Below are 17,666 nucleotides of genomic sequence, written 5' to 3' on the forward strand. Positions count from 1 at the left end.
ATGTATGGGGGCATGTGGAATAAATTAATAATATCATACATTAATATATTATTTAAGATGAGATAGCGGCACAAGTTAAATATATAAGGGAAGGATGGGCGCAAGTTAAATATAACTTTGGGGGGACAGGAGGCACAACTTAAATATAAATGGGGGTGCAGGTGGCAGAACAGTATTATCTAACGCTGGGACAGTGGCATAAGTTAACTATATAAGAGAGAACTGGAAGCACAAGATAAATATATAAGGGTGGGCAGGGGACACAAATTGGTTATGTAAGAGGAGACTGGGGAAACAACTTTATATAGATATAGGTAAAGAGATATTAGAGATATATATATATATATATATATATATATATATATATATATATATACTTGCAATTGTCGGATCGGCACTCTCCTAGCGATGGATATGTTGCTCAGGTGCCATCTGGAGGAATTAATGCAGGTAGCAAACTGTGTAACAAACAGCGGCACTCAGAGACTGACACAGCGTGAATAAAGTGCTGGTGCTTTTAATTCATGGCTGGTAACTCCAACGTTTCGGGGCACACAAGCCCCTTTTTCAAGGTGAGCCAAATACAAAGTGTGAAAACAGTGCAAAACATAGCATTGATGCTATGGACTGGCCTGCCCGTTTCCCAGACCTGAATCCAATTGAGCACATCTGGGACATCATGTCTCGCTCCATCCACCAACGCCACGTTGCACCACAGACTGTCCAGGAGTTGGTGGATGCTTTAGTCCAGGTCTGGGAGGAGATCCCTCAGGAGACCATCCGCCACCTCATCAGGAGCATGCCCAGGTGTTGTAGGGAGGTCATACAGGCACATGGAGGCCACACACACTACTGAGCCTCATTTTGACTTGTTTTAAGGACATTACATCAAAGTTGGATCAGCCTGTAGTGTGTTTTTCCACTTTAATTTTGAGTGTGACTCCATATTCAGACCTCCATGGGTTAATAAATTTGATTTCCATTGATGATTATTGTGTGATTTTGTTGTCAGCACATTCAACTATGTAAAGAACAAAGTATTTAATAAGAATATTTCATTCATTCAGATCTAGGATGTGTTATTTTAGTGTTCCCTTTATTTTTTTTGAGCATTATGTGTGTGTGTGTGTGTATATATATATATATATATATATATATATATATATATATATATATATATATATATATATATATATATATATATATATATATATGAGAGAGGATGGCAATGGTGCGGCACTCAGAGACATTTTTCCATCAGAGAATAAAACTCACGGACACGGGGGTCACTGAATCCAGTGACCCCTGTGTCCGTGAGTTTTATTCTCTGATGGAAAAATATCTCTGAGTGCCGCACCATTGCCATCCTCTATTCATTTGCTGTGAGGGCAGCAGGACTGGTTATAATATTTAGGTGGAGAGCCGGGTTTGTTGTATTTTTTTTTATATATATATATATATATATATATATAAGAGAGAGAACGTGACATAAATAAAGTACACATTAATTGAACATAAAAGGGAACAGGTTGCACACATTAATGAGACGTTATGGGCCCAATTCAGTATCGTTAGCAGAAGTGTGTAAATCGCTATGTGGCGATTTCCGCACTTCTGAACATGCACACCGCTAAAGGCATGCGTGAAGTCTGAGATCGCACGCAGTCTAAGTCCCGGTGTTTTGGATTCGGTGATGCAGGGGTGCAGTCCAGGCAACGGAGGTGTGTCCGGACCGGTTGTGGGGCAGGCCGCGGTGGTTGCGTAACTTTCATTGTAGCCACTGCAATCCAAAACATGTCGGCCCGGCAACTAACAAGGGGCTTCCCTTAAAATGCAATTAGCATGCTAGAGAAAGAGTTTTAGTTTTGCGATTTTTCGCAAGACTACAACACAAGCTGAATTCGTGCCTATATAAGGAGTGAAGGCAGGAGGCATATAAGAATTAAATTCTGTGTAAATATTTTTTTATAGGGAAATTGCACAAAAATGAAATTGGATTATGTATGTAACCCCAGGTATTGTCAGAGTTTTGGTATGGATCTAACTTAATATAGAACAGGATGTGCTTGGTATTGTCATAGAATGGAACTTGTGTCGATAATCTGAAAGTGTATTATAGAGGGGCGGAGTTCTCTCATATTAAAGGTCATTTATGTATAATAAAGTTACAGATGAGTCCATTTATTCACAGCACTGAGGTTGTAGGCTTGATTTCCACAATGACTCTGTGTGGAGTTTTTATATTCTCCCCATACTTATGTGGGTTTCCTCCAGGTGCTCTGGTTTCCTCCCACAGGTTAATTGGTTCCCGACATAAATTAACTCTAGTGTGTAAGTGTGTGCTTGTACATGTGGTAGGGAACATAGGGCTTTGCAAATGCAATACTTAGCAATGCAGGTGGAGGTGCATACCACATCATTCCTGCATTTGCGATCTCTAAACTGTAATGCAATTGCAGTTCTGGATGAACATAGCAACCATCGGTCACGATGTTCATCTTTGACTGCAGGCTAGTAAGCCTGAGTTTACTCAGATTAGCAGTCACTGTGTGGCTTGGGTGGCCAAGGAAACTGCGTCTGGGACACAGCCCTTCGCCTTGCCACTCACGTTTCCATAAACACTGGCCTCCCCTGCCCCTCCCTTTGAATGCCTCTGCCTGTCAATCAGGCCGAGACGTTATCATCCCTGCGATGCGATCGCAGGACCTGTTCTGCACATGCGCAGTTTACCGTCCATTGGAAAACTACGCCTTGGATCGCCCATGCTTCCATGGATGTCAGAGCAAAGCTGGCGTGCAAAACCCGGCGAGTTGCAGAACACACCAGGCTTTGGGGTCTCCTCTCCCATATTTAAGTGGTGTCTTTGTCAGTAAGTTTATCTGTATTTTTTTGTGTCAGTGAGTGGTATCTGAGTCAGTATGTGTGTGTCGGTAAGCGGTATCGATCATTAAGTGGTCTCTGTCTCAGTAAATGGTATGTGTGTCAGTAAGTGGTATCTGTCGGGTGTGTCGGTAAGGGGTATGTGTGTCAGTAAGTGGTATCTGTCAGTAAGGGGTATCTGTGTCAATAAGTGTGTGCATCATTGTGTCGGTGTCAGTAAGTCTATCAGTGTTTGTCAGTAGGTGGAATCTGTATCAGTAAATGGTGTCTGTGTTAGTAAGTGGTATCCGTAAAAGGTGTTTGTGTCAGTAAATTTGGTTGTCAGTAAGTGTTTGTCAGTAAAAGTCCATACACACAGAGCGATATAGCTAAGCGATTTTGACTATATAGTCAATTCGCTTAGAAAGTTAGTGCATATCGCTCTGTGTGTACACAGCGAGCAATAGCGATGCGCGTCCCCACCAGGTCGCTATCGCTGCAAAAAATAGACTGTGCAAGCAAGTCAATTTTGACTAGGTCGCTGGAAAAGAAAAAGCATCCCCTTTTGAGTTACTCAAAATAGCTGGAAAAGTTAGTCACAATTTCCTACTGTCAGTTCAAGGGAATTCCCTCAGTCAAAATCTCTCATAGTCAAAATCTCTCCAAGTGTATGCACCTTTAGTGTGTATGTGCCAGTGTGTCTGTATCAGTGTACCATGTCAGTAAGTGGGATCTGTTTTATTAAGGGGTGTCTGTGTAAGTAAGTGGCATCTGTCAGTAAGGTGTGTTTGTGTCAGTAAGTTGTATCTGTGTCAGTAAGGGGTGTCTGTCATTAAGTATGTGCCAGTAAGTGATGTCTGTGTCCGTAATGGGTATCTGTCAGTAAGTGGTGTCTGAATCAAGAAATGTGTGTATCAGTACGTGTTTGTCAGTAACGTATGTCAGTATGTGTCAGTGGTGTGTGTCAGTAAGTGGTGTATGTGTGTGTCTATATAAGTGTGTTTGTGTCAGTAGGGGGTTTATGTCAGTAATTGGTGTCGGTGTGTCCCAGGAGCCCTCAGTTCCCTGTCTGCTCTGTATTGCCCCTATCTTTTGTAATCTTACCATATCTGCTCTGTTTTACCCCATCATTGCCCTTCATCCTTCTTTGCGTGTTGATACAGCTCTCTGTATTATATGGAGGTCATTGCGATGCTCCATGCTTGATATTTTGGTCACGGATGTTCTGTATTATATAGTGGTCACAAACTTTTTATTGTTAACTATTAAGTGGTTAAAGGTAAACACTAGCTATGATCTTCATGGAGATGGCCACACCCTCTATTTAGACACTACCACACTGGTCACATCACTAGTCACACCATCGCAGCGACTGTCACACCTCCATCAGAGGCACACAACAGGTCCTTCATAAATTTCAGTTCCAGGCCCATGTGAACCTTAATCTGGCACTGAGTAGGACTCGGTATAGCCGGGGTCCAAAGGCGCCGGTTCACGTAAAATTTCTTCAGTGGGTGTGCTGGCTCCTCCCCCTCTATGCACCCTCCCACAGGCAGTTTAGAGAAAAGTGCCCTCAGGAGAGGATGCACATCTCTGCAGCTCCAGAGAGTTTTCTCTTAACGTCCTAGAGGATTCTGGGGTCCATTTAGTACCATGGGGTATAGACGGGTCCACTAGGAGTCATGGGCACTTTAAGAATTTGATAGTGTGGGCTGGCTCCTCCCTCTATGCCTCTCCTACCAGACTCCGTTTAGAAAATATGCCCGGAGGAGCCGGTCACGCTGAAGGAAGCGCCTGAAGAAATTCCTGCATTTATTTTCTATGTTTGTTATTTTCAGGCAGGGCTGATTGTCACCAGCCTGCCTGCTTCGTGGGACTTAGGGGGACGGGACGGCCCAACCTCTTGAAGGATTAATGGTCCTGTTCCCCGCTGACAGGACACTGAGCTCCTGAGGGAACTATTCGCAAGCCCCACCACGGCGAGCGGACATTCCCGCAGCACGCCGCCACCCTTAACAGCATGAAGAGTGGTGAGTACTGTGACGGCATCCCGGTTAGCAGGGCGCTGGCCATTATGGCGGCACGAGGGTACGGTGACGCACGGCTTCTAAATGGGGCGGAATGCGTCTCCAGACACAGTACACACTGCATCTCAGTACACTGTACACAGTTTCATGTGAACAATGCAGCCAATCTTCACAGCTCAGTGAATGGGCTGGGGAGAGGGACCTGAGCCATTCTGGTTAGGGGCTCTTAAGACTATGATGTCTGATATGTCATCACAACTCACTGCTAATGTTTAGAAAACTCAGCTACTACAACAGGCTGTTGCAGACTTAGCTGCTGGGGCTGATGTTACACAGCCCCCCCCCCCTCCCCCCCTTCTAACTCAGGACCACAAAAGCGTGGTTTACCTGCTCTACTCTGATTCAGATGAGGAAATACAGGAGGATGGGGTTGACTTGGATCCCATTAGTGGGAATTCCACTTCTGCTCAACCCCTCATTCTGGCTATACAGCACATGTTAAAGCTCCCTCTAGAGGACACTGCGTCACAGCAGTCGTTTTTCTTTACACAAAACAAGCCTAATGTCACTTTCCCTGATTCTGCAGAGTTAGATGACCTATTTAAATTAGCCTGGAAAAATCCAGACAAAAAAATACCAAGTGTCAAAAAGATTTTCTCTAACGTCCTAGAGGATGCTGGGGACTCCGTAAGGACCATGGGGAATAGACGGCCTCCGCAGGAGATAGGGCACTTTAAGAAAGCTTTGGACTCTGGGTGTGCACTGGCTCCTCCCTCTATGCCCCTCCTCCAGACCTCAGTTTTACACTGTGCCCAGAGCAAGATGGGTGCACTGCAGAGAGCTCTCCAGAGTTCTCTGCCTAGAAGCATTTTTGTTTGGATTTTTTTTTTTCTTTCTACATTTTACTTTTTCACAGGGAGCACTGCTGGCAACAGGCTCCCTGCATCGTGGGACTGAGGAGAGAGGAGCAGACCTTCTTGTCAAAAATAGGCTCTGCTTCCTCGGCTACTGGACACCATTAGCTCCAGAGGGGGTGAACGCAGGTTCTTACTGGGCGTCCACCCCTGTAGCCGCGCCGCCGTTCTCCTCACCGAGCTAGAAGTACAGGAGTCGTCAGGCGGCAGAAGCCTTCAGCTTCACTGAGGTGACGCACTGCAGCTGTGCGTCATTGCTCCCATACACCTCACATACTCCGGTCACTGTAAGGGTGCAGGGCGCAGGGGGGGTTGCGCCCTGGGTGGCAATTATTATTATTATTATTATTATTATTATTATTATCATTTATTTATATGGCGCAACAAGGGTTCCGCAGCGCCCAATTACAGAGTACATATGCACATAATCAAAACAGTGACTTACAGTTGAAATCAATTTTGGACAAGTACAGGGTAACTAAGCATAACTACACCAGTAAATGACAGAGATAAGTTCCAGGTGGCCCAAAAACTGTGATTTGGGCAGTTGAGAATTATTAAAGAAGAAAAGGGTGAGCACATGAGGGAAGAGGGCCCTACTCGTGAGAGCTTACATTTCATATAAACCTCTGCATGGCATAAAGAATATATACATGTACAGGTGGGCTCTGTACATGTATATAAAAGAACCCTCGCCATATTTCACTAAGTTTGAGCGGGACAGAAGCTCGCCGCCGAAGGGGCGGGGCTTCTCCCTCAGCACTCACCAGCGCCATTTTCTCTCCACAGCACTGCTGAGAGGAAGCTCCCCGGACTCTCCTCTGCTTACACACGGTGAAAGGGTGCTTAAAAGAGAGGGGGGGGGGCACATAATTGGCGGTTTATATATTATACAGCGCTGCTGGGGAAAAACAATTTGTGTTGGTCTCCAGGGTTATTGCGCTGGGGTGTGTGCTGGTGTGTGCTGGCTCTCTCTCTCTGTCTCTCCAAAGGGCCTTGACAGGGATACTGTCTTCAGGAAAGGGGTTCCCTGTGTGTGTGTGAAGTGTGTCGGTACGCGTGTGTCGACATGTTTGACGAGGAAGGCTCGCTAAATGTGGAGGGGGAGTGCTTGAATGTCAGGTCGCCGTCGGCAACGCCGACACCGGAATGGGTGGATATGCTGAATGTCTTGAATGCAAATGTTAATCTATTGCATAAAAGATTAGACAAAGCAGAAGCTAGGGATCAGTCAGGTAGCCAGTCCATGCCTGCCCCTGGGGCGCCAGGTCCTTCGGGGTCTCAGAAGCGCACCATATCCCAGATTGATCACACAGATACCGACACAGATACTGACTCTAGTGTCGACTATGAAGATGCAAAATTACAGCCAAAGGTGGCTAAGGGTATACGGTACATGATTATGGCCATTAAAGAGGTTTTGCATATTACTGAGGAACCCCCTGTCCCTGACACGAGGGTACACATGTATAAAGGGAAAAAGCCTGAAGTCACTTTCCCATCCTCATTTGAATTAAGTGACTTGTGCGAAAAGGCTTGAGTATCTCCGGATAAAATCTTATTTTTGCACACTTTCCTGTTTGCTCCTGAAGGTAGGAAATTCTGGGAAGAGCCCCCGGGAGTTGACGTCTGTCTCTCGACTGTCAAAAAAGGCGGTGCTGCCTGCCTCGGGCTCCTTTACCATAAAGGACCCTGGGTTCAGAAAGATAGAGACTACACTAAAGTCTATCTACACAGCAGGTTGCTGGATAACCCATGCCATTCATACGTGGGCTACTCAGATTCAGGAGGGCCTCTCCGGGGACATGCCTCTGGTCACTACGGTTACTCTCCTGATGCACATTCAGGACACTGCACGCGTCCTGTGTGATTCGCTCAAGGAAATGGGCAATATTAGTGCTAGGACGTCTGCCATGGCAGTGTCTGCACGCAGGGCCTTGTGGATAGTGGATGCAGAATCCAAGCGCAGTGTGGAATCCCAACTCCCCCTCCCCCTTTTCTGGGAAATGGCTCTTTGAGGTTGAGTTGGATACGTGGATTTTCAAAGTCACTACAGGGAAATCTACGTTTCTCCCCTCTAGGGCCCTGCTTGCTGGGCGTTCCTACCCGGAACCATCTGTTCAGTCCTGTCAGTCTAACCGATTTCAATCTAGGGCTAGGGGTTCCTCTAATGCGACTAGAGGCACCAGAGGTAAGACAAAAAGACCTGCAAACACTGGTTCTCAGGAACAGCGCACCAGTTCTACTTCCACTAAGTCCTCAGCATGATCGTGCCCACCTACCCCGAGGGTATCCCGAGGTGGGAGCTCGAATGCGTCACTTCAGCCGCGTCTTGGAGGTTTCCTGCCAGGGTACCTGGGTCAGGGACCTAATTTCTCAGGGCTACAAGCCGGAGTTCGATGGTGCTCCTCCCCAACGCTTTTTAAAATCTGGAGATTACGCAAGTTACGTGCAACAGGGCATCCAAAAGTTGGTCCAGTCCCACGTCATTGTAAGAGTACCAATACCACAACAAGGCAGGGGTTATTACTCCAACCTGTTTGTGGTACCGAAGCCGGACAGTTCGGTAAGGCTCATGTTGAATCTAAAGTCCTTGAACCCTTACCTAAAGGTTTTCAAGTTCAAAATGGAATCCTTGAGAGCAGTGATTGCGGGCCTGGAAGAACAGGAATTCATGGTTTCCATGGATATCAATGACGCCTACCTTCATACCATACCATACCATTCCTATTTGGACACCTCATCAGGCTAATCTGAGGTTTGCCCTGCTGGACGACCACTACCAGTTCCAGGCACTGCCCTTCAGCCTGTCCACAGCTCCGAGGGTATTCACAAAGGTGATGGCAGAGATGATGTTCCAGCTCCAGGGGTTCGATGTTGTCCCTTACCTGGACGATCTTCTGATAAAAGCAAGATCCAGGCAGCTTTTATTCCTCCATATCAACCACACTATCCAACTTCTGTCACACCATTGGTGGATTCTCAATTTACAGAAGTCCCACCTGGAGCCAACTCAGCGGCTCCTGTTCCTGGGGATGTTAGGTGTTCCTCCCGTAGGACAAAGCAAGAACACTTCAGGAGATGGTCCGCCTGGTGCTCCAACCTGCTCGAGTATCCATCCATCTCTGCATAAGATTGTTGGGGAAGATGGTCGTCTCATACGAGGTGATCCAATATGGGGGGTTCCATGCCAAAACATTTCAATTGGATCTCCTGAGCAAGTGGTCCAGATCACATCTACAGATGCACCGGATGATATGGCTGTCACCTCAGGCCAGAATTTCCCTGTGGTGGCTGCAGTCCTCCAATCTCCTGGAAGGCCGGAGTTTCGGGATTCAGGATTGGATCCTCCTCACAACGGATGCGAATCTGAGAGGATGCGGAGCTGTCACCCAATGGACGCAGTTCCAGGGCAGGTGGTCAGCCCACGAAGCCCTCCTTCCGATCAACATTCTGGAACTTCGGGCGATCTACAATGCTCTGCTTCAGGCCTCTCCTCTGCTCAAGGATCATGTGATCCAAGTACAGTCGGACAACACCACAGCAGTGTCGTACATCAATCGGCAAAGAGGGACAAAAAGCAGAGCATGCATGCGAGAGGTGTCAAAGATACTCCTCCGGGCGTAAAGAAATGCAAGAGCAATGTCAGCAATCTTCATTCCAGGAGTGGACAACTGGGAAGCAGATTTCCTGAGTCGTCACAATCTCCACCCGGGGATGTGGAGGCTCCACCATCTGGTGTTGTAGCAGACCATCGACCGTTGGGGCTGCCCACAAATAGACATGATGGTGTCTCGTCTCAACAAGAAGCTTCACTGGTATTGCTCACGAACCAGGGACCCTCAGGCGAGGGCAGTGGATGCACTGACGCCGCCTTGGCCTTACCGGCTGGTCTACCTGTTTCCTCCGATTCTGTTGCTCCCAAGGGTGCTCAAGCAAATCAGGAATCAAAGAGTCCTGGCAATTCTTATTGCCCCAGATTGGCCTCGGAGGGCGTGGTACACGGATCTTCTGGACATGTCCGTCGAAGACCTTTGGCCTGTACCACTAAGAAGAGATCTTCTTCAACAAGGACCATTCGTCTACCCGGACTTACGGCGACTTCGTTTGACGGCATGTAGGTTGAGCAGAACACCCTAGCTCACAAGGGCCTTTCCACAAAGGTTATTGCTACCATGGTTCAGGCCAGGAAACCTGTGACATCAAAGCACTATCATCATATCTGGAGAAGATATGTCTCCTGGTGCGAGGAATGCATGTATCCACCTGCAGAGTTCCACTTGGGACGCTTCTTACGTTTCCTGCAGGCTGGTGTGGATAATGGCTTACGTCTGGGTTCCGTTAATGTCCAGATTTCAGCTCTCTCCGTTTTTTTTTCTCCAGAAGTTCAGACCTTCTTGCAAGGGGTACTCCACATACAACCTCCTGTCGTGCCGCCTACGGCACCCTGGGATTTGATTGCGGTGTTGGAATTTCTACAGTTATCCTGGTTTGAACCTCTGATGATGATAGAAGACAAGTACCTCACGTGGCCCTGGCTTCTGCTAGACGTGTCTCAGAATTGGGGGCCTTGTCTTAAAAGTCCGTACTTGGTCTTTTTTTACAAGGACAAAGCGGAGTTCAGGACTACACAGCAGTTCCTGCCAAAGGTTGTCGCTGCGTTTCACCTGAATCATCCTATTGTGGTTTCGTCAAGTTCTGACGCTTCTGCTCCTCCGGAGGCATTGGATGCTGTGCGAGCCTTGAAGATCAGTGTCAAGCGGACGGCTCAGATCAGAAAGACTGATTCCTTGTTTGTGCTCTATGATGCACCGAAAAAGGGTTGTCCTGCTTCAAAGTAGTCCATTGCTGGTTCGCTTAGGCTTACTATCCAACAGGCCTATGTGTCGACAGCTTTACCTGTTCCTAAGTCTATGAAGGCCCATCCACAGCGGCGATGCTTTTGCATTTGAGGAGTAACTCCCGGCCAGCGCAGCTCCTGCGGCTGTTCGGGAGAACTTCTTCGCTGCCTGGGTCACAGAGGCTGCGTGTGATGTCACGCAGCCGCCGCAGCCCGCTCCCCCAACGGTCCAGCCACGCCTGTGTTGGCTGGACAGCGCCCCCTAAACGTCGGCTTAACGCTGCTGTCAAGCCCCCTCCCACCCAGCTAGGCAACGACGGCCTTTGGCTGTCTGGCATGCGCCGGCGCACTGCGGCGCTGGCGCATGCGCAGTTCTGACCCAATCGCTTCGCTGCGATAAACTGCAGCGAGCGATCGGGTCGGAATGACCCCCTAAGTCTCTCCATTATCCCTTATGAATGCTAGAGAAAATAGGATTTTAATTACCTACCGGTAAATCCTTTTCTATAGGAATATTGGTCGCCTGCCTCAGTGCGTTGACTTTTCTGCGGGTTCTCTTTTATGTGATTACCTGTTCAGCTGTTGCTGTTATTGTTACCAGCCGTTGCTGGTTGTTGTATGTTAGTGGTGTTCTGGTATATAAATCTCACCACTCATTGTTATTATGTTCCTTCTCTCCTATATGTCCTTTCTCCTTCGGGCACTGTTTTACCTATAACTGCCTGTGGGAGGGGGCATACAGGGGAGGAGCCAGCACACCCAGTGAAGAAATTTAAAGTGCACTGACTCCTGTGGACCCCGTCTATACCCCATCGCTCTAAGTCTCCCCAATATTTCTTATGGACTCTGAGAAAAGGATTTACCGGTAGGTAATTAAAATCCTATTTACGGTAGTTGATAGGACTGCACTCACAGGACTTCGATGTAAATAAAGAAACTAGACCCGTGTGATCAATTAATGTTTGAGTTTTTATACAAACCTTTCGTCAGACGAAAATTTGCATAAAAAAATCAAGCATTAATTGACCATGGATTGACTCAATTGATGTTAATTGCTATAAGTGCCGGTCCAAATTGGCTATAGAGAGTGTGTGTGTGCGTGTGTGTGTGTGTGCGTGTTCCTTCTAGGCTGTTTCAGCAGGGTGCCGCACCCCATTTTTTGAAATGTGAAAAAGCACCCTACCCTTTTTCATTGCACCCTGCAGGACCATAAATTGGCCCCTTGTACCCAGGATGAAACAGTCTGAGTGCATGTTACTCCTTGCCCACCTCTGAAATTGGAACCCCATTTCTATCCTTAGCGAAGTGGATGGCAGAGGAGGTACTGTAAATAGCATCACTGCTGTGGCTGCCAGCATAACACAGCACTCTGATAAAGAGGGAAAGAACAGGGTAAGCAGTGGGCATGCACTGCTTGTAGTATGTCCCTAGTAGAAGAACAGACTTTTATTTGTACCTATATATTTTAATTGGGTGTTACGTGTTATGTATATAGCGGTATATGATACACTAAGGGGGAAATATATGTATAAAAACTCTAAACATATGCGCTATGCTTTGTGCGCAAAGCGTCACATCAAAAATGTGTATGTATGTATATAATTATTATACTGTATCCAATGCTGTTCATCATTGCGCAGGGAGGACTCTGCAGCCCGCTCTCTCCCCAGCCCAGTCCTCTTTCTCCCTGCTGTCTGGAACGAGGAAGGGGGTAAAGAGTACCTGATCCCCACCCCCGGTGTCCATGTGAGGTGCCTACCTGGGGTGGCTGGGTCAGCTAAGCACTAGCAGAGGCAGGACACTGGGTGGCTCCCCCCCCTCCCCCCCCCCCCCACACACACACACACACACACACACACACACACACACACACACACACACACACACACACACACACACACACACACACACTGGGATCTGACATTGCTAGGTGCTTGTCAGCTGCATCTTGCCCCCATTGGGGTCAGACATTGCAGGACGCTGGGCAGCTCCACCCTACGGGATCTGACATTGTGAGACAGTCCCCGGCAGCAACCGCAGAGAGGAGAAGAAAGTGAGAGGTGTGGAGAGAGGCTGGGCAGGGTGGGGAAGGGCCTCCTTCTCTACTCTGGTGCACTGCTTCAATCCTTCTTCGTTGCTGTTGTGACTGCCTGTGGCTTACTAATAATGAGTCAGTCTGACTCATTATTAGTGCTGCTGTTAATGATGCTGACTGTGGGCACTGGCTACACCAGTGATAGTGGGGAGACTGGGGGACAGTGTGTGCGGTCCCCTAATGTGTGGGGGCCCGGGAAGATTACCCCTGTCGCTCATCCTATAATCCGTCTCTGAGCCTTATTCTATAGTACTTACTTTAAGATATATGAAGGGGAGTGGTCTTTTTCACTGTACAGTCCATAATTGTGAAGTCAGACTACAATTCATTATACAGTACATAAAACCATAATACTGTATGTAGACAGCTGTATCCACTAGCAAATTTGGGGTTTCTCTATAGCTGTGCTGCCTGTAGTTAAGCTTTGGGTGGCAGACGCATCCTTTTTCTTATCTTTGACTATATCTCTCATTTCTACACAGCAGCAATGTGTTGTTGGTATTTATAGTGTGGCATATCTTGTATGTATTAGGTGGCTGTTATAAACAGTGTGGTTTTTTTTTTTTTTTTTTTACAGCTCGGAGCGGAAAGTGCTGACAATATCGGAGCTATACTAAACAGCAAGGATGAGCAAAGGGAAATAGCAGAGACTAGAGAAATGTGTCGGTAAATAAACGTGATCTGCTGCTATACACTTTAATGATTGTATTTACACAACTATTGACATTACACCTACTTTTTATAGTAGTGTTATTATAAGCTATCTGTTTGCAGGCATCTCTTTTTATCAGTGTTATTATGTTATACAGTATCATCACAGAATGAAAATTCAGTGTTGTGAGCAAATCCGCTTAATATATTGCAATCACTAATGCAGCAGGCTGTGGTTTGACAAACTCCATTCATTTGACGTGTCCACTAGAATCCCTTCCTCGTGTCATTGTAGTAAGAACCATCAGGCCTGTTTCCTTAGTTTCTTTCCATCCGTATCAATGGACACGATTCAATTCTAGGAGAGTTGAATAGCGCCGGGAATTAGATCCTAGGGCTATTCAATACAGCACCCTGTGACACCCGACAACGGGATTTCTTCTCGCACCCCCGGTGGGGTGCGAGCAGAAATCGGAGAAACGTGACAGCGCGGTGATGATCTCTGCCCGTAGCATGGTGGAAACAGCGTTGTGTCGGGCACTTAAGTCGGAGAATGTCTGTTCTCCTGACAAAACACCCTGTTTAGTCCGGGAGAACAGGCATTCTCCGACTTACCACTGCGCTGTATTGAATAGCCCCGGGAGCTAATTCCCAGTGTTCTTCAACTCTCTTATAATTGAATTGTGCCCAATGTGCCAGTATGAGTTATGAAAATGAGGGAGGGTTACACAAGATATCAGGGAACTGCTGACTGGATGAGCTGCTGGAGGCGAGGAATCTACTGTAAAGCTGGGCGCATACTTACTCAATTCTCCGGGGATCCACCTCCTGACAAGACTCTTCACACAATCCTACTGGGGAACTAAGTAGCAGACACAACTCTCAATTTGTGGGCAGGATGTACTGGAGTCTGAGTTCGTCCGAAGTGCAAACTGCCGGCTGAACTCACTGATTTTTCTCTTACGTCCTAGAGGATGCTGGGGACTCCGTAAGGACCATGGGGAATAGACGGGCTCCGCAGGAGACATGGGCACTAAAAAGAACTTTAGATATGGGTGTGCACTTGCTCCTCCCTCTATGCCCCTCCTCCAGACCTCCGTTTGATACTGTGCCCAGAGGAGACTGGGTGCATTACAGGGAGCTCTCCTGAGTTTCCTGAAAGAAAGAATATTTGTTAGGTTTTTATTTTCAGGGAGCACTGCTGGCAACAGGCTCCCTGGGGAGCATTGAGGGACTGAGCAGAGAGAAGCAGACCTACTTAGCTGCTAGGCTCTGCTTCTTAGGCTACTGGACACCATTAGCTCCAGAGGGAGTCGGAACGCAGGTCTCTCCTAGCTGTTCGTCCTGGAGCCGCGCCGCCGTCCTCCTCACAGAGCCGGAAGATAGAAGCCGGGTGAGTATGAGAAGAAAGAAGACTTCAGAGGCGGCAGAAGACTTCGGATCTTCACTGAGGTAAAGCGCAGCGGTAACGCTGCGTGCCATTGCTCCCGTACAACACACACACGGCAGGCACTGTAAGGGTGCAGGGCGCAGGGTGGGGTGCCTTGGGCAGCAATTAAACCTCTGGTCTGGCAAAATCAGGAAATATATGGGCTCTGAACTGTATATTTGAGATCCTCCGTCAGTTTTTGAAAGAAATCAAGCGGGACCGAAGCCCGCCGCTGAGGGGGCAGAGCTTGATCCTCAGCACTCACCAGCGCCATTTTCTCCACAGCACACCGCTGAGAAGCTGGCTCCCCGGACTCTCCCCTGCTGAACACGGTGACAGAGAGTTTGAAAGAAGAGGGGAGGGCACATAATTAGGCGCAGTGTTTTATTTATATATATATATATAATGTAATGTATTAAAGGCGCTATCTGGGTAATTTTTTTCCCTGGGTCATTGGTGCTGGGTGTGTGCTGGCATACTCTCTCTCTGTCTCTCCAAAGGGCCTTGTGGGGGAACTGTCTCCAGATAAGAGAATTCCCTGAGTGTGTGGTGTCGGTACGCGTGTGTCGGCATGTCTGAAGCGGAAGGCTCTTCTAGGGAGGAGGTGGAGCAAATGAGTGTGGTGTCTCCGTCAGCAACGCCGACACCTGACTGGTTGGATATGTGGAATGTTTTAAATGTAAATGTGAATTTATTGTACAAAAGGTTGGACAAAGCTGAGTCCAGGGAATGTACAGGGAGTTTAGCCCTGTCTTTCACTATGTCGCAGGGACCTTCTGGGTCTCAAAAGCGCCCATTATCCCAAATAGTAGACACCGATACCGACACGGATTCTGACTCCAGTGTCGACTACGATGATGCAAAGTTGCAGCCAAAATTGGCTAAAAGTATTCATTATATGATTATTGCTATAAAAGAGGTGTTGCATATCACGGATGAACCCTCTGTCCCTGACACGAGGGTGCGCATGTATAAGGAGAAGAAACCTGAGGTAACCTTTCCCCCATCTCATGAGCTGAACGAATTATTTGAAAAGGCTTGGGAATCTCCAGACAAAAAACTGCAGATTCCCAAAAGGATTCTTATGGCGTATCCTTTCCCGACTTAGGACAGGATACGGTGGGAATCCTCCCCGAGGGTGGATAAAGCGTTGACACGCTTATCCAAAATGGTAGCGCTGCCATCTCAAGATACAGCAACCCTCAAGGATCTTGCTGATCGCAGGCAGGAGACTACCTTGAAGTCTATTTACACACATACTGGTACCTTACTCAGACCGGCGATAGCGTCGGCTTGGGTTTGTAGCGCGGTAGCAGCGTGGACAGATACCTTATCTGCTGATATAGCTACGCTGGATAAGGAAAACATTTTATTGACCCTGGGTCATATTAAAGATGCTGTCCTATATATGAGAGATGCTCAGAGAGACATTGGCCTACTGGGTTCCAGAGCCAATGCTATTCAACTTTTTTGCCTTATGTTTCCTCACAGCCTAAGAAAGCACCACATTATCAGATGCAGTCCTTTCGGTCGCATAAACCCAAGAGAGTGCGGGGATCTTCCTTTCTTGCCAGAGGTAAGGGCAAGGGGAAGAAGCTGCCAACCACAGCTAGTTCCCAGGAGCAGAAGTCCTCCCCGGCCTCTACAAAATCCACCGCATGACGCTGGGGCTCCGCTGAGGGAGTCCGCCCCAGTGGGGGCACGTCTTCGACTGTTCAGCCACGTCTGGGTTCACTCACAGGTGGATCCCTGGGCAATAGAAATTGTTTCCCAGGGTTACAAGCTGGAATTCGAAGAGCTGCCTCCTCGCCGGTTTTTCAAATTGGCCCTACTGGCTTCTCCCCCAGAGAGGGAGATAGTGTTAAATGCAATTCAAAAATTGTGTCTTCAACAAGTGGTGGTCAAAGTCCCCCTGCTGCAGCAGGGGGTGGGGTATTACTCAACCCTGTTTGTAGTCCCAAAACCGGACGGTTCGGTCAGGCCCATTTTGAATTTAAAATCCTTAAACCTATACTTAAAAAGGTTCAAGTTCAAGATGGAGTCGCTCAGAGCGGTCATCGCCAGCCTGGAAGGGGGGGATTATATGGTGTCCCTGGACATAAAGGATGCATACCTTCATGTCCCCATATATCCGCCTCATCAGGCGTTCCTGAGGTGTGCTGTACCGGATTGTCATTACCAATTTCAGACGTTGCCGTTTGGGCTTTCCACGGCCCCGAGAATTTTCACCAAGGTAATGGCGGAAATGATGGTGCTCCTGCGCAAGCAGGGTGTCACAATTATCCCGTACTTGGACGATCTCCGAATAAAAGCGAGATCGAGAGAACAGTTACTGAACAGCGTATCACTCTCCCTGAGGGTGTTGCAACAGCACGGCTGGAATCTCAATATCCCGAAGTCACAGTTGGTTCCAACGACTCGGTTGGCTTTTTTAGGCATGATTCTGGATACGGACCAGAAAAGGGTTTATCTTCCGATGGAAAAGGCCCAAGAACTCATGTCTTTGGTCAAGGACCTATTGAAGCCAAAAAGGGTTTCTGTGCATCACTGCACTCGAGTTCTGGGAAAGATGGTGGCGACTTACGAGGCCATTCCATTCGGCAGGTTCCATGCGAGAACTTTTCAATGGGACCTTCTGGACAAGTGGTCCGGGTCTCATCTACAGATTCATCAGATGATCACCCTGTCCTCCAGGGCCAGGGTATCTCTCCTGGGGTGGCTGCAGAGTGCTCACCTTCTGGAGGGTCGCAGGTTCGGCATTCAGGACTGGGTTCTGGTAACCACGGACGCGAGCAGTCACAAAGGGAAGAAACTTCCAGGGTCTCTGGTCAAGCCAGGAGGCTTGTCTTCA

At 47.8% G+C, this 17,666-nt stretch overlaps 1 protein-coding gene across 1 annotated transcript in view; it reads left to right on the top strand.

Moving 5' to 3' along the window:
* METTL14 (methyltransferase 14, N6-adenosine-methyltransferase non-catalytic subunit) overlaps window positions 1-17,666 on the top strand; it is a 94,156-nt gene that overhangs the window by 11,066 nt on the left and 65,424 nt on the right. Inside the window, exon 2 of the mRNA XM_063920225.1 lies at window positions 13,313-13,401. Within this exon, the coding sequence (XP_063776295.1) occupies window positions 13,313-13,401 (89 nt within the window). The remainder of the gene's footprint in view (window positions 1-13,312; window positions 13,402-17,666) is intronic.

Source organism: Pseudophryne corroboree, chromosome 1 (assembly GCF_028390025.1).
Source record: "Pseudophryne corroboree isolate aPseCor3 chromosome 1, aPseCor3.hap2, whole genome shotgun sequence".
Classification (NCBI taxonomy): Eukaryota; Metazoa; Chordata; class Amphibia; order Anura; family Myobatrachidae; genus Pseudophryne; species Pseudophryne corroboree.